Source organism: Labrus mixtus, chromosome 11, assembly GCF_963584025.1.
Source record: "Labrus mixtus chromosome 11, fLabMix1.1, whole genome shotgun sequence".
NCBI lineage: Eukaryota > Metazoa > Chordata > Actinopteri > Labriformes > Labridae > Labrus > Labrus mixtus.
In genome coordinates this window covers 10,134,226-10,161,960 of record NC_083622.1, presented here as the reverse complement: position 1 = coordinate 10,161,960, position 27,735 = coordinate 10,134,226, and the positions used below count along the sequence as shown (strand labels likewise).

Below are 27,735 nucleotides of genomic sequence, written 5' to 3'. Positions count from 1 at the left end.
TATGACATGCATCCTGTCAGTTGTACGGTGATTACCTCTCTCGTGTTTTCTATCAATGTGTACTCAAAAGTCAAAGTCATAAACAGTAAGATTTACAAACTGAGAAATAACTTTTATCTGCCGGATGTGTTTCAGGAGTTATCATGTATATGATTATAAACATTATGATAGCTGAGTGCACTGCCCTCAAGTGGCAAAATGATCTTATTCATCAAGTGAAGTTGTATTAAAGACTTTGTTTTAAAGGTATTCAAATCTGCTGTCGAAACCAAACTCTAGTTTTAATAATACACTCCACAAACTGTCCAGGAGATGTGCTTACACTGCTCAAAAATGACGTTGGCTTTAATAAAAGTACATGGTAAATGGGCTGAACTTGTAAAGCGCTCTTCTAGTCTTCTGACTACTCAAAGTACTTTGTCACCTCATGTCACATCTACACATTCACACACTGATGGTAGAGGCTGCTTTGTAAAGTGACCATCAGAAGTAACTAACCCCATTCATACACATTCATACGAAGCAGCAATGGGCAATTGGTCCAGAAGCGGACCTCAGCTCATGCTTTGAGTGTGGGCTCGTGCACACAAGGTGTAGAGAACGAGCAGGGAGACAGGGAGGCGTCTGATTGGTTCATCAGATTGGTACCTCGTGTCAGACAATGGTTGTCTGACACGAGGTACATCTGATACAGATGACAGATTTTCTTTGTTCCTTTTTCAGAGAACATGAGTTATTAATTTCTGTCAGGACCTAAAGACAATTTCAACCAAAATCTTAAAAAGTGTATCTGGAGAAAATTACCATCCCTGCCTTTAAATGTGTCACTTAAAGTTGCTGTTGGTGTCAGATTATTTTTAAACATGATGGCGGGTCCGGGTCCAAACAGACTCTGGAATGGCCACTGTCTCCTCAACAGCATCATGTGCTGTTGCACTTAGTGACCTTCAGTGGGCGCCAAAGTGCACCAAACAACATTCCTACATATTGTTGCTTTAACTGATAATAAAGCCCCTTATTGTGTGGATTAATGTGACTGTAGTCCAGTGTGATGAGTAAAATACCTCCTCCTGGTCCAACATGTAGATCGGATTTCCGGAGTTCACACGGAGACCAGGGTTCCAGTGATCTTGGTGGGGTGGACGGTTGTGTGGGGGGCGGTCGTAGATGGGGCGATCGTGCGAGGGACGGATGTAGGAAGGGCGGTCGAAGGAGGGACGGTCGTAGCTGGGGCGGTCGTAGGCAGGACGGTCGAAGGATGGACGGTCGAAAGAGGGACGGTCGTAGGAGGGGCGGTCGTAGGAGGGGCGGTTGTAGGAGGGACGGTCTTGAGCTGGACGGTCGTAAGAGGGAGTGTGGAAGGAGTGGGCGTGGGAGCGAGGATGGTGATGATGATAGGAGGGGGGGACGGCACACCTTGCATCTGGACAGGAGAGAAGGAGGAGAAAAGGGGTCGGGGGAGGAAGGGGGGGGGAGAGAGAGGGAGGAAAGAGAAGGTCAGTTAGGATCATCGGTGAGAGTGCTGTGAGGCTGTGACATCCATCTGTCCTCAGAGAATCAGAGTCAGGTGTCTTTACAGTGTTTGTGATAGGTCTGCAAGACCACAAGAACATCCTGATATAAAGTGTGATGTTACAATAACAAAAGAAACATTCAAATATTTACAAAGAGCCTGTTCAGAAAGAAGACAAAAACAATGACACGACCAAACAGACCACAAAAACGACAACATTTCAAAAGCAAAGCAGCGAGCATTGACCGCATATTTATCAAGTTCAAACGATTAATTCAACCCGTGTGACTTTGTGTGGGTCTGATATGGGGTGGGAGGGGAATGCTTGTACAGTTGAATCTGTTTTATGGGGGGGAGGGGATTCCTTTGACTATTTCTGTTTAGTGTATCTCTGTTGGTAAATGGTAAATGGACTTGAGCTTGTATAGCACTTTTCTAGTCTTCTGACTACTCAAAACGCTTTTACACTGCAGGTCACACCTACACATTCACACGCTGATGGCAGAGGCTGCTGTGTAAAGTGATCATCAGAAGTAACTAACCCCATTCATACACATTCATACAGCGCTGACGAAGCAGCGGGAGCAACTTGTGGTTCAGACATGTGGCTGCAGGAGCTGGGGATCAAACCCCAAACCTTCAGATTGAGAGATAAAAATATCTAAGGAGCTACATGAGGTTATCCAAAAAAAAACTCAGTACAAGCCACCCAAGAGCCAAAACATCCATTGGAATAATTGGAGTAAAAGGTATAGGAGCATGAACAAAGTGAGATGCTCTAGTCCTTTTCATTTTGATTTTTTTAATCTCCAAAACCTACAGAGTTTAAACACCTCCAACGAGTTCCTTTTCCCCGGATTTCCTATAATTATAACTAAATGTGGATAAAGCTTGATTACAGGCTATATCATATAAAGGAAAGTGAAGAATGTGGGAATAATTTAAAGGTCCCATATTATGCTTTTTCTGGTTTTATATGCTCTTTAGTGTGTTTTCCAAGTGTCCTGTGCATGTTTAGGCACATCTATGTGCAAAAATTCAAAGTCCGCGGAAACGCGGCTTCTCCTACGTCCTCCTGTTAGCTGTAGCATTAGCCGCATGTAACGCTCGGTTCTAGCCCCCCTCGATAAAAATCTGTCAGCCCGACGTCGTTGTCAGTGTGAGATCACTGATCTAAGCCCATTGGCTCGTTGTGGCAAGCCCTGCAGCTCATGTTGAAATTTCCGAGATGCGTGCTGAGCAACTGACCAATAACGACAGAGCGGATCGGCAGACCAATCAGAGCAGACTTGGCCCACGTGGGGTCTAACAGTGTGGGCTCAGCAGAGCGTAGCTGACGGACTCAGAGCGGAGAGGGAGCAAGGAGGAGCAGTACATGAAAACAGACACTTTTTTCGGACTAGCTATTGTGAACGTACGAAAGTAGGTACATAGATTAAATATACGAACCCCAAAAAGGGCATAATATGGGCTCTTTAAATGTAAAATATTTTAAAATTATAATCCACAACTCTATCTTTATAGTTAAATAAGTTTCTGTTGAGTCACTTTCTCAGTGAGGTTTCACATTGGTGATTGAGGCTATGGCCCACTGAAGAAATCCCTTACATTTGCAGTATTCTTTTGTATTCCAGGAAGGATGTCGAGTAGAAAATCCTACAAAAAGTCCCGAGCTGTGGGCATCGTCGAGCAGTGGTTGGTGCTAGGTTGAGGAAGTTTACTGTTTACTTCCTGTCCATGCTGTGATGCAAGTACTGATATTATAATGGGCAAAGAAAACCAGTAAGACGAATGACTAAACATGCTGAAAGTTTAAAAAAGTACACAACTTTTGTCTTTTTTTACAAAGTGACGCAGAACAGTACTATGTGGTGTATGCGACTATATGTGTTAAGACTTTAAAATAGTTCAAACCTAAATGGAGGGAAGAAAAGTTTGAGGTTCAAATTGAGTCAGAAAAAAAAAAAACAGCCAGCAAGGAATATGTTCATACTCTTTTTTCACTATGGGAATTTTGGGGCCGATATCATCAATATTATTGATACCGATAAATCTGTCCGATATCTTTCTTAGATCTATCTGAAGACTTGTGTAAAAGGTATAGAGTATAATGAAGGCAAGTTGGCTACTCAACAGGAAAGTAACTGTGCATGTGCAATGCTAGAGAAATACAATGAAATCAAATGAAATGCTATTTCATGGGTGAATAAATCTAGTAATGTCGGCATGTGTGTGCGATGAAAATGAGCCGATACCGATAGAGACTTGATGGGCTAATATCGACTGATATTATCAACTGGCAGATTAATCATTCGGGCTCTAGTTAAAAGATGCTTAGTTAGTTTCTTAGAATCTGTAGTCTACTTTCTTCTTTTGTAATGTAAGGGCGATTAGCAATCAGCTTTCAGATGCATTACAGCCACGGTCTGGTGACAGTACCGCATTACAACCAGGCGCCTGGGAAAATAATGGAAACAAATATTTTAAAGATGAGATAATAGTTTCATGAACACTTTCACCCGTTACTTATGATTACCCATCTCTAGCATCGTTACATTATCTCTAGTAGCGTTACGTCCTTACATGCAATTCTTGCTTTTTGCCACAGGTGCCACCAAAGAGAACAAAAGTCAGACTCTGTTAGATCTCCGATGTAAGACCTCTAATTCACACTCTGAAGTCATTTTTGTAACTCTTCTATTATGGGTAAAATAGCATGACCCTCCTTAAAAACGAGTACTCAGCGGCCATTGATTGGTGCTCATCAAACGACCGCCTGTTGTGGGGCGCCGGTTTAGCTCCACCCCACGTTCAGAGGTTACAATCCTCATCGCACTGGTCGCAGGTTTGACTCATATCTTGACGCTGTTTGATTTATGACAATCCTCCTCTCTCCCTCTCTCTCTCTCTCTCTCTCCCCTCGTTTCCTGTCTCTCTCTATCTATCCTGTCAAATGAAGGCCCCAAAAATAAAAACTTTTGAAAATGAGTGCCAGTTGTTGACTGTATCTGTTCCTGTTGTTTACTGCCTGTGGGTTTGTCTTCAGGTTTGCAAACTTTTGGATGCTCTCAGCTCCGAGGTAGGTAAGTGGGTCAGAGTGTACCCCATAATATTAAAATAGGTAACAGAAGTTTCAGAATACTTACAGTTGAGGATCTCTCTAAGCTCCTTTTTAAATGGCATATTGTAGCTTAGTGGGTCATACTGTAACCCTGAATTATAGATTTGGTATCCGTTGTTAGTACTATAATTAAACCCTGACTTTACATCTTGTTGCCTTGTACCTACATACATGTATTTGATATGCACTTAAGTGGTACACAACAACAAGAAAGGGTCAATCAACGACGTACAAATTTGGCCTTAATCTAAGCATCTGTCTTTGCTCTTCTTAACCTCGATTCAATTCACACCAACAGGACAAGACAAAATACAAATTGGGTGATTAGAGAAATACAAACCTGATGAGAGAAGCAAAAAAGGAAAAAAAAAATGTGTTAAGCTCCCATCACTCTTATTCTTGACTCTTTTTGGCTTCATTTTTATGAAGATACACGACAGTGACTCTGCAAACTCACCCTTTGGATATGAAAAAATCTTGTCTCTATCTCTGTTAGTTTTAGAGTCACGGCTAAAAGTGATAATGGTCTAATTGAAGAAGTCCTAGATCCTGCTCACCGCCAAAATCTAATCATCTGTTCCTCGGCCCCGAGGCTGTCCTGTCCACCAAATTGAACAGAAATGTGTTCCGACGTTCCTGAGATATCCTGCTGACAGACAGAAACAGAAACTAATCTCCTCTGTGGGGGTACGAATTATCTTAGACGTTATCCCGCGATTGGGAGCATCATTTAAGAAGATGTGTGGGGGGGGAAATGGAAATTATATCTAAGGGCTCTGCACCTCGGATAATTTAAGAAATTGATCCCACAGTATTGGAGACATTAATATTTTTTACTACCTTTTTTTCCCAGGTAGTTTTTTTTTTTACTTCGTCGGAGGTGAAAAATGTGTGGCTAAAGACCTGAGGTAAATGAGGCCCTTTGTCTTTTCTCTGTCTGCTGCTGTCCAAGTTCTCTGAGCTTATTGCACCGTTTGAACTCGTGTTTTAACGTATTAAGAAATACACTTTAATAAAGGAATAATACTGTGTCTGTGCTTTGTCAGCACAAATGGATGGCTCACTTTTATCACCACATATTTTCACATGAGATGAATAAACTTGATTGATAATTTCTCATAGCTTGAAGCGGTTTTTTTTTTTTTTTTTTTTTACATCATTGCAATTTGAGCTCAAAGGCAGGGTTGGTAATTTTCTCCAGAGACACTTTTTTAAGATATTGGTTGAAAATGTCTTTAGGTCCTGACAGACATTAATAACTCACGTGCTCTGAAAAAGGGAACAAAGAAAATCTGTCATCGGTAGCAGTTGTAAGCCTGTAAAAACCGCTGAATGAGACATGAGATGACGTCGTTTTTCTACACAATGTAAGCGATGAGCTGAGGTCCGCTTCTGGAGCAACGGCGCTCCAGGATGTAAGTGAGGGGCGTGGCTTTAGAGGGAGCACAGAGGGGAGGGGGTGGGTGTAGACGAAGCACTGAGGGGATGCTAATTTCAATTATCTCTTTTTCGTCAATATGTATTACTTTTCCACAAAGCAAAAGGAAACTCCGAGCGAGTCTTCAGATTACAACGATGAGCATTTTTTTTAGTTTTCAGCTACAGAGACGAAAGCAGACGTCTTAAGGCATCTCTCATGCTTCATCCCGCCTGATGCTGCGATTCAAAGACTTTCCACTCAGTCAAGTGGAAACGCTGGGAACAACCACAACACACTGTCTTCAGACATCGCCAACGGGCTGAATCAATAGTAATTTATTACAACTGCTCCATATCAACAATAAAAAGACAATATCAACCCTTAAAGGCGAAGCAACACTCCACAATCATAGTGATTACATGCTCTGGTTCATACAAGAAGGTACATGAACTAATGCACACTGAAAAGTGGGATTATATGTGATGACAATTTCCAAGCAAGCAGTCCGAGTACAATTTCTAATATGCAGTTTGTAAGCGCAGAAGTCAAAGCTGGTCGCTTGGATGTGTGCTCACTATTTGGAACTTATTCACTCAAATCATGGAGCTCTGTCCTTACACCCTGTGCTGTATTACTGGCCTGCAGCGTCACATTCACTGCCCAAAGATTGACCCCAGAAAAAGTCAGAAATACAACAAAATCCTGCAGGATGTCTGAAAATACAGAAACAGTAAAAAAGAGAGCACACCCGACAGTAAACACAATTTCAGGTGCACGACTGCAACAAGACTAAAAAGAGACAGAAAAGTCAGCGCACCAAATGTCCTTTAAGTTTCCTTTATCTGAGTAAGAGCCTTCATCTGCGTAGCCTAGTGCTGAAACACGTCCGTTGTTGTTTTGCTGCTCTTACCCAGAGATTAAAAGTGTAGGATGAATGTAAACTCTCTGAAAAAGGTGTCAGTTTCACCTCTTGTCATGCTTCATCTCTTAACTTCTTTTCACCGCTGTGCCACATTATCCTGTTTTCTTCTTCTTCTTCTTTTATCACGCTGTCCACTTCTTCTTTAGCAAGCTAACTTCTGTTATGGCCACATTATTCATGTCGTAAGAGCCACCGATACGACTCAAGAAGAAGCAGTGACGCAGGGAGTCAAATCTGTCTAGATTGGCACCAGAGATTCAATAATTGTATCCTACATAATAAGAGTTGCCTGTACTTTAAGACACAGAAAAGTCAGCGCACTAAATGACCTTTAAGTTTCCCTTATCTTCAGTTAATCAGACATGGCGATTTTATCATCATTTATCGCAGAATCACAAGTATCGAGATATCATATTATCAATGCCACATTTGCCACGTGGGGTCCAGAATTACTCCGGTGTTTTATAGCCATTTTATAAAACTGAGACTTTCAGAAACTCTGCTGAACTCATTTCTGTTTGCAAACTCAGCTGTTGTGTCCAAGTTTCTCTCCTCAGAAACCCACAATGGCTTGCTGATTCGGTCTTATCAGTCAGCCTTGATTTGCAGCTGTAAACCGCTTTAGCGATTTCCGTGCCCAGAGATTTATCAGCTATGTTCTGAGAGCAGATAGTTTGGGGTGAAAGAACCAATTCTTATTTTTGTATTTGCCTGTTTACACCAGCGACCACATGCATTGTTTGGGTTTTCTACATTCTCACGCGGGCAGACATGGGGGAAGTAAAGTTCAGAGACTCTGTTTTGATGGATGGAGAAGGGTTTGACATGATACCCGAATTTTAGACTTCATTCCCATGGAGAGGTCAAAAAGCTCCAGCAACACTTGTAACTATTTTTAGACCGATGCTTTTCGGTTTGCGACATTGATCAGGGTCATCAAGGCCACAAGCCGAAATGTGTCGGTCTAAAATAGTTAATAAAGTAAATCTTTATACATCAAGTGTTGCTGGAGCTTTTTGACCTCTTCAAGCCTTTCACTGTCCATGCACCTCGGCAGATGGTCCATACCATGGCAACAAAAGTACAAGTCCTACTGTAGGCACCAAATTTTTGATCATTTCTTTGTTTTAACTACTAACAATTCAAGCTAATTCCTGCACGTTGGCAACATTTTGGTACCAAAATGGATTTCTGCAATCTAGCTAGTGTCTCTTCCTCTGCTCTTTGTCCATTGGTAAGATATAAATATAACTTCCATCTTTGATAGATGCCAAAAAGGACTTGGGGAATGTCAGTATGTGTTGGCCTGTGAGTTTGGATGGACAGCGATTGCTCTCTTTCTTTCACTCGCAGCAGCTTTGAGTTAACAAGTATGACTGAAGCTTCCATTCTTTTGGGGTAAACTGATCATTAATAAAAAAATCATTTATAAAGCACCTTCAAAAAAAGGTTTTTAAGTGCTTTGACGGGCAAAAGCAATGGCAGACCCCCCCCCCCCCAAAAAAAAAAACAGAGCAGTCATTAAAATTAGATTGTTGAGAAGTATCCAAGTACAAAAACTTTTGACAACCTCAGTTGGAGATCATTTTTGTTACAAATGGCAGCTTTAAAGAAAAAAGTGCGGACATGTGCAATCAGGGCAAACACACCTCTAGTGGAATTTGATACACACAAGTCTCTTTACTGTTTTTATTTTCTAAATCTGACTCATTCAGCCTCTAAAGCGTAGTATAAATGTGTTTCTGTAAATAAATCCCCAGGTTAACAAGTTGAGATCGACTGCGGCAGTGTGTGAGTAAGTCAAAGTTACATCCCCACAGGGGGTCACACCTCCTGCACCAATGAAAGCCAAATTCACACCAACAACATCTGCAGGCTGTACTACAAGGCCAGAACACACACACACACACACACACACACACACACACACACACACACACACACAAACACACAAACACACCCACACTGTTTTCAACGGCCAAACACACTCTCAGACACAAGAGATTTATTGAGCCAATAGAAACACAGCACATACACACCAGTAGATCCAAGCTGTTGCCTCCAGTTGAATCCAAGCGCTGTGACCGCTGACCTTTGATGTTCATCATCTGACTGACTGACTCTCTCCTCTTGAGGGGAGGCCACAAACAGTAACCTTTGGCCCACAATGCCACACTCCAGCATGTCACAACCCATTAGTTCACCGCCCCATCACTCGTCTTTTGACAGGAGAGGAGTTGACGTCTGCTGTGCCGCAGCCAGAGCAGAAAATCTGCAACAGGCAATCATCTAATTGTCGCGAAATAACAACTCAGATGACCCTTCAAGTTCCAGTTTGAATTATCAATCAAGCTGCTGAAATACAGATGAGCTCCTGAACAAGCAGAGCTAATACATATGCAGCAAAGGAGTGAATCATGAAGAGCTTCATGAATACACATTTATAAATGAGTCAAAACATGGTCATTATTAAATGGTCCTTCTGGTCTACACCTACAGAAGGCCAGAAGATGAGGTTCTTAAAAACACCTCCACAGTGACAGGCAGCCAGCCTTTGTCATTACAGCTGGGTAATGTCTAGATCATCACAATTCAATTTACATTATCCCGACTCCATATCAATTCTATTTGATATTGATGAATATGCTTAGATATTGATTCAATAACAGGCCTATAGATGACAGAAATACCCACATAACTCATTCCAGATCCTTCTGATGTTTGTTAAACAATAATGTGTGTGTGCGTAATTCGATTGGTTTAAAAACATAACTTGATCATTTAGTCAAGTGTGGGGTGTGAGTGGGGTTTGATTACAACCAAAATCATCAATTTCATGTTTTTCTGAATCAATATTGAATTGGGACTTTTAAAAAAATAATAAAATAACTTTTAAAACACACATGAACATCATATCAGTTCAACACAAGGAAATCATTTTCCATAGAAATATGGCTCGAGAGTAAATAATTGGGTTGATACTTAAAACCTTTTACGCATTCTTGTATTGCATGTACATTTTTACTCGCAAATCATTTGTGATACGTATAAACTGTTTCTTGCTGTCCACAGAGAGTTGAATTCTGGAACATACTCCACATCTTCATTTTGTTTGTACACTGTTTCCCTAAACCTCTCCAACACACTAAAGTCAGGAGATCGACTTAACAACTTGAGACGTGACCGTCCACTGGACAAATGAATGCATCATTAGCCGCAAGAGGCAGTGACCAATATTTAAGGCCCTCTAATGTGGCTGAGGTTTCTACTGCTGCACGTTTGTCCTTATAGGGTCAAAATAGCAACTGCAAATGTGAGATTAGAGTTAAGAGCGATATCTTTTTTTATCAAGGGTACAAGTATCTAGTTTACAGACAGCTAAAATCAATCATTAAAAGCTCACATCATCTTGAACTTACTGTCCAACAATTTCAATTTTTACATCACTTATTGTAACTTTTCTTTTTTTTTTTTACTTTTTAAGAAGAAGAAGAAGAAGAAGAAGAAGAAAAAGACTTGCAACGGCGACCCTCTGGTTCCCAAGACAAGTTCCTATGGACTGAGCTACTGCCGCCCCAATTTTTAATTGATATGATGAAAGACAACACGTCTGCACATCAGTGTGCTCCCCTCTTCAACTTTTCATCCAGACCTCGGCCCTGCATGCAACTCCTTCTTAGTGCGACAAGACCCACTCCACTTCACGTCAGGGTCCTGCTCACCCTGTTGGTGTTCCACTCTGCGATAACAACCTGCTCACTATACATGGTCTTTACTTAACGCTTTCTTTGAACACCCCAACAGGCTACCTTCAGGGCCCTTCAATCACACAGATAGACGATGTTATGGGATAAAACGTGAGCTCTCTCTGACGGTGGGATGACTCTTACTCCTCTGAACGCTGAGCGTGAGTCCAGTCACAAAAAGTTGCACAAAGATACATCATGTTACTTTGTTTATGAACAAAGTAAAATGACGTAATATGAATCATTGGGGTGGACAGACACTCGAGGCCATGAATATGGGCCACTGTGATGAGGTTGCATTAGAGGGTCACGATAGCCCCGGCTGAGCCTTTGTGTTTGCACAGTGTTTAAAAATGCAAGCGGCATGAGAGGAAGAAAGAGAGAAAGAGATGGTCCAGAGGGGAAGATTGAAAAATGTAAGAAAAAGAAAAAATCTCTAAAACAACTAAAAGTTAATAATTTATGTACGGCAGTTTTCACAGCTGGCATTATTGATTTCTGTCTTTTGTATTTTTTTTATTTTTTTACCTGTAGAAGAGTTTAATCCAGGGGCTTTATTGATCGATTATTAATCGATCGTTTTGGTCTGTAACACATCAGATATCCTCCACAACTCCCTCCGGCTCAAGGTGACATCAAAAACCGTCTTTTTGTTCAGTCAACAGAGAAAGACCAAGGATAGCAACGAAGTCTCTCATTTGCGAATAATGGAACCACCTAAAGTTTTATTCTGAGTGTGTTCTCACATTTAGACTAGCTGGTTAGTCTGAATTCACATTTCTGTTTCACCACCAAGGAAGTAAGTCGCTGGAACATCCCTAATAAAGACCGCCTCCTCCACGTAAACAGATGGGACATCGGTCAAATGAAAACATCAGATTACACGTCACATACATTTTGAGAACAACAATCTTCATGTCTTTTCTTCATTTGGAAAATTAATGATTTTAGGATAAACACTGACTTATTTCTCTCTTATTTAAAAACTCTGCAGTGAGGGCCGCTGGTTAGAATCCGACCTGTGGCTCCTTTCCCACATGTCATTCCTCTCTCGCGCTCCCTGATTTCCGACTATATCCACTGTCCTATCTCTCCATTAAAAGGCCCAAAAAGCCCAAAAATATATTATTTCACTCATACATCTCTAAAGTTGGTCACATCTTGTTTAATTCCAGATACTCACAAAAAAAAACACCTTGAACCATATTGTGAGGTATTGTGATATATTGTCAAGAATGAGACTGAAAATGGATGTCTCATTAAAACTTTTTTCACGAGCGTGCTGAAAGAGCTGAAGAGGCATTTTAAAGGAACAAGGCTTCACACTCTATTAATATGCTCCGAGCTGTTTCGCTGCATAGTGGGTTGTTGGGTAATTTTATCTTCAAAAGGCTACATGGAGAAATATTTTTGTTGCAAAGGGAAATAGTAAAAAATTTTACAGCTTGCATCAAACAAAACTAAAATGATTTCCCCAGATGTTAGCATCACCTCCTTGTTTTTATGATGCGTATAGGACAGTCAATTATGGGGATCCATCACTTTTTACTCATTACGCCTTTTTCCTCATGCATTGAGCTTTGTCTTAGACGGGTGTGTGTGGATTTAATATCCAACCACATTAAGTGAAGTATTACCTCGTGGTGACTATCACAGGGTTTTGGAGACATAAAGCACTAGCGGGCTTCTTCTCCCTTTCTCCCAAAAAGCACCTCAGCCCCTAAATCCAAACTTTGCAGCCGTTCAGAGCGAAGTCATGATGCTGAGATATTCACTGGAGGATGGCAGTGTGAGTCATCCTCTACCCAATCTGCACTACTCTACTGTAGGCCTCTCCACCCCCGAGGCTTCCTATTAAGGGCCTGTGAAGCGCAGTGGACGGAATTTCAATGAGCGGACTCATTCTTCCATCCGCCCGTCCGTACGTACGTCCATACAAACATACAGGGGGCACGTACACTGTAAACATTTGGCACAAGCAGAAATGCTGAGATGCCTCTTTTCTCCGCTCGTCTTCACTTTGTCTTTCATTCACTCTCTGTACTTTCCTCGCTCTGCCTTTGTTCACCTCTCTCTCTCTCTCTCTCTCTATCTCTCCCCTCAGTGGGCTCTTTTTCCTTTTTCTGCCATCCTTAGCAGTTTATAAAGAAGAGCGCCGTGCACCAATCGGATGACTGGTCAGCCTTAGTCAACGTTGTCATTACCGGAACCCGACAGGCCTAATGTTGATTTACACACATCGCTGAGCTCCAAAACAGTGCTAAAAATAAAGCTTGCAATATCCGCGGGTCGCCCCGGGGCAGATAATGTACTCCTGCAAGCATGGCCAACCAAAACCATCTTACTTTCTAGGCAAGAGAGCTCCACACACAGTGCTCATGTCAGTACCATGACCTCAGATGAACCCGCATCACAGGGTACAGCCGTCAAACAGATCACTGGGAAAAACAGAAGACTGAAGACCGATGAAATGTTGAATGAAGGAGGAATACATGGATGACATTGAGATTAAATGCAAGGCTTCACTTTGACAAGCTGTGAGTGGAAGTGTAGCGTGTGTGTGTGTGTGTGTGTGTGTGTGTGTGTGTGTGTGTGTGTGTGTGTGTGTGTGTGTGTGTGTGCATGCGTGTGTGCAGTACAGTAGGCAGCTGTCAGTGCTGAGTCAAAGGGCTGATGTCAAGTGTCAGCAGCAGGGTCACAGAGGCCCAGAAGTACTAGCCTTCCTGCTGATCAAGCACATTGGTCGTGCCCTGAACTTTTGTGAAATGCTGCGAAGGAGAAACACCAGCTCATTAGGCTTGCATCCGTTTTTTAGCCATATTAGACGATTGGCATAAGCATGCAGAACAGGTAATAACAATAAAACTCTGAATCAAGAAATCTGGCTTTGCTTCGTCGAAAAAGGTAATCAGTGTAAATTTTTCTGCTCCAAAGCATAAATATGACTAAATATATCAGAGGGGGGTTGATAGGTTTGCTGATCAATACCAATTACTCAACGATTACCTCACAGGGTGCTGAGACCTCTGGCTTTCAACACTCAATATCCAGCCAGAGCCATTTGAAACGCTCACAATCTCACAAAAAAAAAAGCTTCAAAAGTGAAGGACTACATGGTATAACAGCCATCACCCTGGACCTATTGTTCAGCATTTTAAAGGAGCAATCTGTAAGATATTAACTGAATGAAATGATAAAGTGACCTTACTGTATGATCAGACATTAAGGAAACATGCTATGTTGAAGTGCTGGCTTCTCTGACAACAATGCAGCAGCCAGTTTGTCCTCCTTCTAACTTTAGATTCTGGTCCTGGATGCTCTGGATTTCTTTTGGACCAGAGAAGGTAGGCGCTTTTAAGACACCCCCACACGGCCGTTTTGGAGGCCCCTCGGTTTGCCAGATATAAGAGCAGTTATCAGGTCAAACAAACAGGTGTTGCAGGAAGCGGGCAAGAGAAGTGGTTCAGATAGAAGTGATTGTACCCGACCTCAAAAGCCTCTGCATGTTTCTAATAAGCTCCACGAGCAGAAACGTGCTCAAACTAGGATGAATATTGGAGATGCTTTTGAAAAATGGAGAGAGGTTAGAACGCAGAAAGGTTTACAGACCGATGCTGAGCCGATGGCTAAACACTGAAGCTTCAGTGTCCACGACATAGCAACCTGTGTGAGCATCGACTTTTAGGGAGGCGGGGGGAGACAGCGCTCTCTGTTTTAAATCTGGACTGTAGTACCAATTTTAAACACTAGGTGTCAGAGTTACATATTGCTCCTTTAAGTCACAGCATTATAACCAAACTTTGCATCATGACACGCCATCAACTCTTGATCATTCTGCTGGATCTTCACTCCCATGCAGCATGTCTTGTGAAAATATGAATTTAGTTGTGCAGATTACAGGCTAACGTCATTCAGGAGTACTTGTGGAGTTGTTGGACGTAAGTAAAAGATAATGTTTTATCCGTGTTTCTACACTTAAAGCTTACTGCTTAATGTCATTTGAATAATCACAGTTTTTTTTAATGGCCCTAGTTTGGACTTTGACACATTCATTTCATGCTTAAACTGCTGTTACAATAGCTGTGGTTTAACTATTCATGATGAGGGTTTGCATAACGCCTTTGCTTGTCTGTTTTACTACACAACAGCAAAACAGAATCTACTACAAATTAAATTAATAATGACACACTAAAATACACTCCGAGTTGTTGGCCCAGTAGATCTTTCTGCTGGAGGCCAAAGTCAGTCTGCAAATATGACGGGAGCTTTATCTATTTTTTAGAATCTGTATATTTCAGATTTATGGGAGCACAATCCAGCTCTTTAACTGCCTTTAAACTGTAAAAAGAAATCTACAACTGGTCTGTAATACTCAGTGAATAAATGTACAGATGGTTTATGTCCTGAACAGCAGAATATGAACTCCCTGAATATAAAGTGACACTGTAGAGTGGGATGATCCAAAGCAGATTAAAACGGATACTTGTCCTGCACAGGCCTCAGGGCAAATGGTGTACACCTTCACATCTTTTTAAACTAAATTCACTCACAATGCTTTCAGCCCAAAAGCTAAGGTTTGAGGCCATGACTTTTCAGAAGTCAAGAGGGGAATCAAAACGTATGTACAGATGTACAGACTTGAAACATGTACAGTATTATTCTTGCAAACTTCTGAATTTAGTTTCAGCCTCGTACCTCATCATTTTTATCTACTGACTTAAATTTGCCATACTATGATGTTAACTTCACACTTTACACAACAGACAAGGTAGACGGTTTTAAGGTACCCCCACACTTGGCCGTTTCAGACACCCCTCTGTTTGCCAGGAAAACAGCAAACCAACCAGCAAGAGAAGTGGTTCAGATAGAAGTGATTGTACCCGACCTAAAAAGCCTCTGCATGTTTCTAATAAGCTCCACGAGCAGAAACGTGCTCAAACTAGGATCAATATTGGAGATGCTTTTGAAAAAATGGAGAGAGGTTAGAACGCAGAAAGGTTTACAGACCGATGCAGAGCTGGATAAACACTGAAGCTTCAGTGTCCGCAACATTGCAACCTGCGTGCACCTCAGCTCTCTAGAGGAGGGGGCGGGGGAAGACAGCTCTCTCTAAAATGTTTTGAATTTGGACTGCAGTACTCATTTCAAACACTGGGTGTCAGAGTTACATATTTCCCCTTTAACTTAATTCTGAGCACCAAATTTCAGACAGACTATTAGCTGGTGAACAGCTAACAGTGAACAGTTGCATATATGCTAAATATATAGCAAGGCAACTGTTTGCTCAGACGAAACATCATGAGGTGAAAATATGTTAAAACTTAGGTAACTAGTTTGTTGATTGGTTCTTCTGCCACCAAGTGGTCAAAGCAAATAACAAATTCAATCGACCTGTATATGCTTCCCCTTTGCCTAAACACCTTCCATCAGAAACCTTATAATGTACGCATCCTTCCTCCATGTTATACCTGCTTTCCACAATAAGCTCTGTATGGGGCTTCAAAGCTGTAAGGAACATTTTACTACATAATAACTGTAGCCATAAGTCTTTTACATCCACTAGAGTCAACGTCAATGTAAAGAAAATGTTAGAAATTGTGCCTGTTTACGTTTGTCTGAGCTCAAAGCAAAATGTATTTTGTGTCTTTAACGAGAGTAAAAGAAAACATGTTTATAGCTGCTGTTCTAAACCAGTCAAATCTCTGCTTGAATCCAAGCACAAGCTTTGATCTCTCTTTGAATTCACCCACTACAATGAATCCACTTCAACCATGAAGGAGAGATGTTTGAAGAGAAGAGGGAAGGATCGGGATAAAAGTGTGCGTGCGTGTGTACATGAGTGCATGTGTGTGAGACTGAGAAAAAGAGAGAGAGGGGGAGAAGTGGAGAGAGAGCGAGTATTCTCACCTATCAGATCATTCACCCAGCCCTCACGCGGCGCATCCCGGGTTCCCCATTGCTCACCCAAAGCGTCCACACGGCGTCACTGTTGCTGCGCTGCAAGCGCCTTGAATCCGCCCCCAACTCCACCACACAGGAAACAAGGTTACTGCCCAAGAGATGTCACTTCCGAAACACCCACTCCCGCTCGCTCGCGCTCGCTCCCTCACGCCCCCAGCCTATTGCCATGACAACCGAGAAAAGAATAGAATATAAGTGAGTGTTAAAGAGACAGAGGGAAAGAGGGATGGAGAGAAGGGAGACGGAGAGAGAGGGGAAGGACGGAGAGGAAATCTGGGGGAAGTGCGATGAAGAGAGTGGTCAGAGGGAGAGAGAGAGGGAGAGAGGTGAATGAGTGGGCGGGGAAAGGATGGATGACAGAGGAGAGGGTGAGAGATTTAGGCAGAGAGAGTGAGAGAGAGAGAGAGAGAGAGAGAGAGAGGGAGAGAGAGAGAGAGAGAAGCATGTGGTGGGATGTGATCGGGGGAAAGGGGAGAGAGGAGAGAGAGGGTGAAGATGCTGTGGATGCCGTTAAGGAGAGGAGAGAGAAATGAAGTGATGAGAGAGAGAGAGAGAGAGAGAGGGAAAGAGGGAAGGAAGGGAGGAAGGAAGGAGGACACTTTTTTGGGAATAGGGAGCCCACATCTTGTTCCCATAGCAACACAGCCATCCATGAAATACTGACTTGTACCTCCCTCTCACTCTCTTACTCTCTCTGTTTCTGTCTCTCCATCCCTCCATCCCTCCCTCCCTCCCTCCCTCCCTCCCCCTCTCCTTTCCTCTTTCTAACTATATATACACGCACATCGTGAGCGTAAGTTGGCATCGAGGACGGATGCAGTAATCCAAACGACGCAACATTGTCAAACACATCAATAGGTACCAAATATACCATCAATGTATCGCTCGGCAGGAAGTAATCTGTGTTTCTATACTCATGAGAAACAGATTACGGATAGGTTGAGGTCCTTATGTCTGATTTACCTCAAAACTAACATGCTATATGTATTGTCTAAACCGCTGTCCACGCTGGCTGAAAAGTGATCCAATCCTCCTGAGGCATAGAGTTTAAAGTCTGAGTTATGACAGTTTAAACTTGTTCACTAATGTTGTTTAAGACAAAGTGTAACTTATTGTAAATGTTCAGACTCATCTGTTACAGAAGCGGTGATAAATCTTAAAAAATGGTACAATGGAGCATATTAAAGAAAGTTCCACACAAAGTGGTGCACACAAGATGATGGAAGTAGTTGTGTGAAAAGTTTTTTTTTATAAAACAGTGAAGTTCAAGTTATAATCCCAGGCATACAGTCTCGACTTTGCACACCTGGCTAGGCGTTAAAAAAAAAAAACCCCAGGTCATATCACATAGGTGGTTGTGGGAAAGCTATTAAAAAAAGTCTGTCCCAGTTTGAACATGTAAAAAGTTTTTTTTCGGGGAGAGGAGATTTCCCACTGTTCTATAACAATAATAATAATAATAAAAAACATCAAGGCGACCGTGGCTCAGTTAGTAGAGTCAGTCGTCTCTCAACTGCAAGGTCGAGGGTTCGATCCCCAACTCCTGCAGCAACATGTCTGATGTGTCCTTGGGCAAGACACTTAACCCCGAAAGTTGCTTCTGACGGTCACCCTACGTAGCAACCTCTGACATCAGGGTGTGAATGTGTAGGTGTTACCAGCGGTGTAAAAACACTTTGAGTAGTCAGAAGACTAGAAAAGACGTGCTATATACATATATATATATATACAAGCTCAAGTCCATTTACCATGAAGTTATAAGGATTATTAACACCTTAAAGGAGATCTTTACTGGTCTGTCTTTGTACAGTTCTTGCAGTTCTTGAAGTGAATTGCTGCATAAGGGGGGGGAAAGTTGTATAAAGGAATTTGAGGCTCCACAGGACACTAAGGGCGCACTCACACTATAGACAATCTGTACCGTGCCTAAGCACGCTTCACCTCTCAAGTCCAGTTCGTCTGACTAGTGCGAGTGCTCCGATCCGTGCTCAAGCTTCCTTGGCCCTGGCACGCTTAAACACGGTACAGTTCATGCACGAGCTTCAGTGCGGTACGGGACAACTTTGCTAGTGTGAATGTGCCCCAAGTGTAGTCTGATAATTTAGTGTCAGCTGTGGCTTAAAGCTCCTGTGAGGAGTTTTTAGCTGGTGGGACTGAAAATAATATAAATGCCTCCTTATGACCTACAAGAGAGGAAGAAGACGAACAGCGAGAAAATGTATGATTTCGATATTGTTTTTTCTTTATTGATTTTACTTTTCTTTTAGAGGTTTATCTGGGGGCCACAGTCTGAGGGGAAAAGAGGGAATGTGGCACCGTGGAAAAACATCACTTAAGGATATCAGCTTGATTTAGCTCATCAAGACTGTTCAATTCATTTCCAGGTGAACTTTAGAACTTATTTTTAACTTTACAAATTGAAATAATTTGACCCACAGTTAGTAGAGGAAACATGGTAACTTTCTAGACTAACACCTGCCATGTGTGAAGTGTTGTAAGGTGGACCTTTAAAGAAGCTCTAGGCTGTAAATTGAAGCTCAGGATGTACGGACATGGTGTAGATGTCAAGCCGACCGCGAGATAAAAAACCAAAAAGCAATATTTCTGCAGGGGAGGAGGGGAGGGGATCGATGTGGTCATCATCCCTCCATGAATCCCAATGAAGTCCAACTTTCGACTCTAACTCCTGGCAGCCTCTCACTGAAACTCTCCCACCTCTTTCCCATCCATCTCTCCCCTCCTCCATCAGCCCATCTGTTTCCCAGCACCCTCCCACCCCCCTCCCCATAACCCTTCGCTCTCTGGCTCCCTCATTCTGGATGTGGCCTACCCCCCTCCTGTAAACCTTTCATCTCTATCTTTCTGCCTTTTCCTTCCCCCCCCCCCCCTTTGTTTTCACACTGTCACTCTTACCCTCTTTCATCCTCGTTTTCCTCTATGTGGGATTAAAAAAAAAACTAAATTATCTGTCCTAGAATCACATTTTTACCATTCACCTCTCTCCCGTTCCCTCTCACTCCTCCATCTTCTCTCACACTCCGTTATTCTATTTTTATTTCCAGGTCCCTGTGATGTTTCCTCTGCCTCTCCAAAACTAAATTCAAATGCAGCTACCTGACTTTTTTTTTACACCGCTTTTTCTTACATGTGGCTTAACACACGTCTTGATCTCTCTGCAAAATCTGAATTCTCACACAAACCCCCTTTTTAGACACACATGTAAGGATTAACAGATTGCTAATAATAACTGCACAATGAGAAATAAATACAAATGGATCCATCTGTTGGAGTTTTGTGTTAAGTCCTCTGGTGTTCGTCCATGTGCATCACTTGTGTGCAACGGAGACTGCGGCCAGTAGTAGCACAAACAGCCTCAAGATGTCCCTGTCATGTATTTGCATTAACTTGCATAAATCTGAATGCTACTCATTGGAGACCTCACATGACCTTACTGCATGCAACAAGGCTTCACATCATTTTTATATAACACACAGAGAACAAAAAGACTTTTGATTATTAGATTTGACTATTTTATTAACTGAGAATGTCCCAGAAACTCAACCGACTATAGCGTCGTCACTCACATCTTACATTTTACCCCTTTAGCTTTTTAAATGTATTTTGTCTTTTTCTTTTTCTGTCCTTTGAATGCATTTGATGCAAAACCCTTCAGCCCTTCAGGGACAAATAAAGTTGAGTATTGATACTCAAATCAAACAATATCAATAACCTGTTTTTATAGCAAACAAATAGAAATCCTAGGCACTGGATATTCGGTCATTTCTTGTTTTTAATCATCAAAAAAGTGCAACCAAACCCCTGCACATCGCCTAAATTGCAAAAATACCCTGGCAATGTTTCGGTATCATCATCATCATGTTGCCAATGCATTTGTGCAATGTAGACCGTGTCACCTCCCCTGCTCCCTTTCTGTTTGTAAGAGACAAACTTAACTTTTGCATCCTTATGGAGGCACCAAAAGGACTTGAGAAATGTCAGTCTGGATTTGAATGGACCACCGCTCCTCTCTCTCTCTCTCTCTCTCTCTCTCTCTCTCTCTCTCTCTCTCTCGGCAGCTTTTGTTCAAAATCATGACTGAAGATCCGTAATTTTTATTCTATTGATCATGTAAAAAAAAAAAAAGATTTTATCGTTACAAAACTCCCTGAATTGTAAAGTATGGAAATACTCCTTCATAAGTTGTCAAACTGTTGACAACTTTTGAAGGAGACCCTTTCCCCACTTCATTTTTCCCACTGTGAGTTTCCCCCCCTGAGATTCTGAATGAACAGGGCACAACTTTAAGTAAACACAGCTGAATGACGGGAACAGCCGGAGACCATTCAGGCTTTGGCCAAAAGCAAAGTTGCTTGTTATAACTGTACAGTAGCCTTCTCTCACAATCTCTCTCTCTCTGCTGCTCTCAGTCTCCCACTCGCTTACACTCACTCCCACAACCCCTCATCCGCTCGCTCGCTCGATCGCACGCTCTTCCTCCCTCGCTCTCTGTCCACATCTCTCCTTCACTTACCTAATGTCTTTTAACTAGAACTCTCCCATTATAGCAACGTCTCTATCAAAATGTCAAGTAAATCTTTTCATGCAAACCTTTTAAATGTCAAAGGTATAAAAAATGCAATGTATGTGTGCGTTTAATCCTGCATTTTCTGACAAACAAGAGGGGGGGGTGGGGGTGAGTATTCATATCTGTCCCTGTCGCCGTCCAGGAAGGAAAGGTACATGACATACAAGACGATGCAGTTAGAGCTTATCATCCTAAATCAAAGTTAGCATCCCATTCATGGTTAGAAGCAGAAGATGTATCTGTGAGGTCACAGTGAGTAGGTAAGTATAAGACTTCAGAGTGCCCAGGCTGCCTTTGAGCGGTTGTGCACCTCCTACACTGAGCAACACATTGTGGGATGTTCATACCAAGTCTATGTCGTAATCGAGTCTAGAGCTGCCCCCTTAAAGACAATGATTCCAGCCCTCAGTTGAGAGCAGAGTATACTCGCAAATCTTTTTATTTGACAAACTGAGTCTCCAAATGACCCAAATGAGTGTTTCTTGTTCACCGGAATTTATCCTTAAGGAGATCAGCAGTCTCACAATACCAGAATTTTTACTTTTGATACAATGCTATTAAAAACGATATTGACATATTTTTCAATACCACAGCAACAAAAAAATAATAATTCTTAGGCTCCTAATATTTGTTAGTTATTATTAACCAAAACAATACGAGCAAACTCCTGCACATTGTCTAAATTGTACAAAACTTTGAGCAAGGTTTGCTCAGGGCAGCTTTTGAGTTAAGATATGACTGGAGAATCAGAATCAGCTTTATTGGCCATGTATGATCTCAAACACAATGTTTGTGTGGAATGGAATTGGTCTTCAGTAACTGAGCTCTCAATGTTCAAAAGTATAAAATATAATATAAACATAAAATAAGCTAAAAGACTAATATGTACGAGGCTAAAAAAGACAAAAGTAGTGAGTAGTGCAAACATGCTGATGTGATGGGAACATGATAAATATGTAATTATCTAACAGATGATTCATTTACATGAGGTACAGTTTTTACTCTCCTAACATGAAAATTTGTTTTAAAAAGTCTTATGTACATTCACAGTGGTTCATGGTTTTAGGGTTACCAGTATTTCACACTTGCAGAAAAATCCTGAAAAACTTCTGATATTTCCAGGAGGAGCTGCATGTGTGAACGCAAACAGCCGAATTTGTCGCTCAGACTTCACCCGGAGTTTCTCCTGCCAGCCTTCTAGTATTTTTACCACAGTAAATCCGGTGAAAGTATCGAGATATTTTCAGACGTGTATGCGGAGAGTTGTAGAGTGCATGTGTGAAACGGCTAAGACTATATGTCTTGTAGGAAACAATCGATCATTAAAGTAGCAGATATTGTATCGTTTAAAACACGTGGTATAAAAAGGATTGCAGTATTAAAAATGTTGCCAACCTTCAAGCTGAGAAATCAAGAGATCTATCCAAAATATACAGATATGGTGGATTAAAATTGTAACAACACTAAATAAAGCATTCATGTAAAAAAGCAGTTCTTGCGCCTGGTGGTCTGCTAGCTGAGCTGCCATTAGCTTGTTTGTAAGAGCTTAGCCTCAATTTAAGTTTATTTCACAGATTTCGCAGAGCTCATCCTCTGAAGAAAACAAACAGAAGTTCATGAAAACTTACAGCTTAAGCAATTTCATGTTAAATCAGCAACTTTCTGTTGCTCTCAGCGGGGCTCTGTGAGGCTCTGAGCCAAGCTGCTTCCAGTTCATACTTCATTTGCTGACAAAAAATACTCAGTCCTGTTAAATTATATAGTTAAAATGAGGGTTGTGTATCTTTACACATTAAGAAAGTTGTTGGCTAAAAATGTTTTTATGCCCAGATATCTGACCCACAACCTGCACCTGTGTAAAACTCTGATATACTGTAGGTGCATCTTGCAGAATTTAAAATTATTTCGTTCACAGGGTTTTTACCTAGAGCTGACATATCCACAGAGATCTCTCCAAAAATAAATAAAGACCAGGTCCATAAAAACTCATGAAAGCCGTAAATAAAGCTCATAAACACTCATCATTCACTGACACTGCGTCTCAGCGGTCTGCAGGCTGAGCTGCCTTTAGCATGTTCGTAAGACTCGGCTTAACTGGGTTGTTTTACAAAAATTTCAAAGTCAAATTATTCACAGAGGTCCCATCCCCTAAGAAACAAAGAGACCAGTTCAGAAAGACCAGTAAAAATTAAATCTTAAGAAATGTAAAAAATCAGCCCCTCACTGTAACTCTTCAGCAAAACTTCAGGGGGGCTGAGAACTGAGCTGCTGCTAATTCAAGCTAACTAAAAAATCCATCATCCAATTCAATAAAATATAGTTGGAAACAATCCCATTGAAAGTAGATAGGGCAGATTCAAATGGGACTTCACCACTAGGGGGCCACAATCAGCTTTTCTTTTTTAAATATTTTTTTCTTTGTGCCTTTATTGAGCCACATACCCGAACCCGGGCCAACCACCACGACACACAATCAGCTTTTAGATTGCTGTTTGTGTTGTCTGGATATCTGACCCTTAATCGGCTCTCATATAAAACTCTGACAAGCATGCATCTTGCAGTAAAAAATTGGGACTGATGAATGTAGGCCGATTGTAGGACTTTGTTGTAGTACTGAACTGAAAAGAAACATTGGGTAAAATCCTAATAAAGCAATCACTGACCTCACTTTTTATCCCTCACTTCCATATTGAAAAACAGCAAAAACTGGTGATTAAAAAAGTTTTATTTGGTGCGTTATAATTTAATGAAGCTCTTTGGATGGAGACTCTATCGCTCTCCCTCTTCCACCCCTTGAACTGTACTCTCTCTAACACTGGCCAACTCTCGTGTTCTCTCCCTTAACTCTCCAGTTCACCATCTTTTTATCTTGCTGACTTTAGATCTGTCCTGCATTTTGCTCCAAAGAGTCTGACAGGCTACACAGGAAACTCTCCAGGTTGCTCTGTTAGACCCTTTCCCCTCAGGGTGAGAATAAATAAACACCGTGGGGGGGGGGGGGGGGGGTCTGAGGCTCTGTGCTTCTCCCTCTCTCTCCCTCTCTCTCTCTCTCTCTGCTGCGGCTGTTTCATTCAGAGGTGAAGTCCGTCCTCTCCACCTGGCTGTGAAGGTGATATTCAATGTGCTGCTGAGAGGAGGGAATAAAGAGAAATGAATGGGGAGAAGGGAGCTCTATGTGTGTGCGTGTTACACAGACTTACATGAATATATCAAGTAATACAATATAACATGATGCAGCTTTATGTTTTGATGCTTTTAAAAAATGGTGCTACTAACTGACGGCTCGTTTGAACAGTTAGCAAAAACACAGTTTATGCTTCTGCAATAAAAATGATAAAAGAAGCCAGCACTTTCTAACTTCAAGTTTGCAACCCAAAGTAAAGTTGAGTCCCTCATGCACCAGTAAAGCTCAATCATGCATTGAGATGACAAACATTTCTATGAGCCAGAGCCGCACTGAAGGCAAAAATGCTAAGAACAGCCAATACACCAACATTTGGCTAAGAGACACGAGAGTGAGGCTATCTTGAAAAGCCAAAGCACAAGAGGAAGAAACTATCATCATAAATTCTGGTAGAAGATGACAAATCCATTCAAGCTTTTGTGCTTACAAGTGGCAAATGTCTCAATTTATACTACAGCATTTTATCAGCTAGGAAGATTTTTAAAAACAGGATTAAGGATCAATTGACCCGCAAAAGTTCACAGTGGCTGGTCACTTATATAGAGTCTGTGGTGGGAACCTGCAATATTTAGCAAAGCTTGTGTGTGTTTTGTTACTTTGTAAGTGTGAGACTAAAGGCTTTGCACTGAAATAAAGATGCCTTCCTGCACCTCATTAGTGCCACCAGTTACACTGCTTTATTCCAGCTTTGAAATGCCATTATTATGGTAATATAGCTGTTAAATATTTAGAATCCAGGGTCACTAGCTCGATAACAAACTCTTTCTGTGCATCATGTTTCGGCAACTGAATAACAATTTTGCCTGACAGAAGTCCCTCATGCAAGGCAAAATCACTTCTCATGTTGCTGACATCTGCAGGTGCCGTAAAGCTCAGAGTGGAGATTGAGAGAGCACCACTGCAGGATTGATGTGGAGGGGAAGGGTTTATGGATGCCCCTGTCCTCCAGTTAAACTGCCGCTGGTTCTGTTTGGCTTCTCACCTAATATCATTGAGCTATTATTTACACCGGGTTCACCTTGGAAGACAGGAGTGTGGTACAGTCGGCCGAAATGTTATCTCCTCCCTCGGTAGTTGAATTTTACGGTGCCCGATATTCTAAATGATCCATCATTGAAGCATGGGAGGGCTGTGGTGACGCGAGTTCCCACAACAAGGCCTGGAAACATATGTATTCTAACCCCACTGTTTAACTGGCTGCAGTTTAGGTAGAGAAAAATCCTACAGGTCACATCAAAAACAAAAACGAAAAAAAATCACATCTTATCATGTGAGTCTGATTCATTATCAAAACTTGGTGTCACTAAAACATAAAAAAACAGGAGCCACATGTAGACGATAACTGGGCGTGCGCAGACTATTTTTATTAGAATTTTTGTCTCTGTAACATTTCCAGCTGCGATCAATGAACTGGTGGACAAACTCCCTTCACCCTCTGCCTTGTTTCTGATCACCTGCAGAGCTCACACATGCTCTGCAGGTGATCAGAGAGTGAGAGACGTCCTTCCTGTCCCATCTTGAGGTGCGACAATGTCGAATATGAAACCTCGATGTTATACCACTGTTTGATTAGATCTCTGCAGTTTGTGCAGCTGAGAAGAGCTATTGTACTTCTCCGTTTTGAATCGTTTGGATACTAAATAAATCATTAAAAAACCTTGTTCACACGTATATCACCTGATGTGCAGTCTTGTGTCAAAAGATCAGACACAAACAGTCATATAGAAATGTTGGGGGGCAGGGTGGGGAGGGACGCACGACTGAAAGTAAGTAAGGAGAGCAGAATAAAGTCCTTTGGGAACAAACACTAAAATAAGTTGGAGAACGAAGTGCAATTAATACATCATTCGTCGAAACCCCTCGAAGTCCTGACAGGTTCGGAAAGATAAAGAGGCATATAAAATGGTTTCATTTGCAGATTCTGAAGATCTGTTCCAAGGGGCTAGCTAACTTGCTAACTCATCCTGAATGTCACATTTACAATTAAAAGTGATTCAGAGAAAGTTTTCTTGTTGCAGTTTGCTACAGTAGGTCGTCCTCACATTTAACTGTGGTGGCTGCTGCGTCCTCATTTAGTCTTTGTGTGAATGTGCACAAACCGATCTGTGTGTGTTAATGCTGCTTCACACCTGTTGTACCCCTTTAAGTACACACTTTATAGTATGTTGTTGATGTTGTATCTGTAAAATGTTAAATAGTCAATTTTCTCCACGGTACATCCTTTTCTAAAGCAGGACGTTGAGCTGCACTGAAGCACACCTGTGTTAGCCTAGCTGCCCTCTCCACTCGCCCTCCTCAGGCCCTGACCCCCTGCGTGTTTTTGTTTCTCTCTTCGGTGTCAGCACGCTGATTGAAAGCGGGTCGAGCCAAGCTGTCCCTAAGAGATAAAGAACAATTATAGTCAAGTGGCCTCAATCCAGAGATAGACTGGGAACTGTGTCATTGTCCTATTACCCAAAGGGTTGACGCTGAAACTTCTCACTCATAACACACCTCAAACTCCAAAATCCTGTTCCCCCCCCATCAGTGTCTGACAACCAGCCAGCAGACCCACAGAGGATGAGGGGAGGAGCAGAGCAGACATGAAGGGAATAGTTTAGAAACTTTCCTTTCGAAGAAGGAACGACATTTCTTATTGTGGCAGATATTATAGTAGAAGTAGTAGAAGAAGAAAAAGTGCAAGTAAATGGAGCAACAGCACCATTACACATCATTTACTAATGATGATGCAGCTGTGTTGCTTGAGTCAAGTCACTCCTGTTGTTCATTTGTGTGTTCATATGTTTAAAATACTGACGACTAGTTCACACAGGGAACTTGTGTTTGTAATGGTTTGTAATGTTTATTACAGCAGCAGAACACAGTTTGTGTTTGGCGTCTAGGCTCCCCCACTGCATCCCTACTTACAGATTTATTTTACCCGCAGAGATTTGAGGAGTGAGGAGATAATCACCTAACCTGTAGGAGCCTAAAGGTGGATGCTGAGGTGGTGATGGGGACGAAAGTAAGAGTGCAGCACGACTCGTGCAGGGCAGAGCTGGCAGAGACCAGATGTCTTGCAGCTTAAATAGAGAGGATGTGTTTGTCAGGTGAGTGTGGATAATGACGCATGTCAAGTGTGAAATCAGTGCAGCTCGAGTTGTCTGCCTGAAATAGCTCGCAGGTGTCGCTATCCATTGATGACCAGGGGTCGGGATTCGCAGGGTGACCCAGGATATGATACGATATGTGATACATGATCATGATAACGATAACATCACGATACAGTGACTCTGTGCGATAT

At 41.8% G+C, this 27,735-nt stretch overlaps 1 protein-coding gene across 9 annotated transcripts in view; it reads right to left on the bottom strand.

Annotated features, from left to right (window-relative positions):
* Nucleotides 1–27,735, bottom strand: part of syngap1b (synaptic Ras GTPase activating protein 1b) — a 181,138-nt gene that overhangs the window by 132,300 nt on the left and 21,103 nt on the right. For all 9 annotated transcript variants that reach the window (XM_061049936.1, XM_061049940.1, XM_061049935.1 and 6 more), the window contains exon 2: nucleotides 1,065–1,423. In XM_061049936.1, the coding sequence (XP_060905919.1) occupies nucleotides 1,065–1,423 (359 nt within the window). The remainder of the gene's footprint in view (nucleotides 1–1,064; nucleotides 1,424–27,735) is intronic.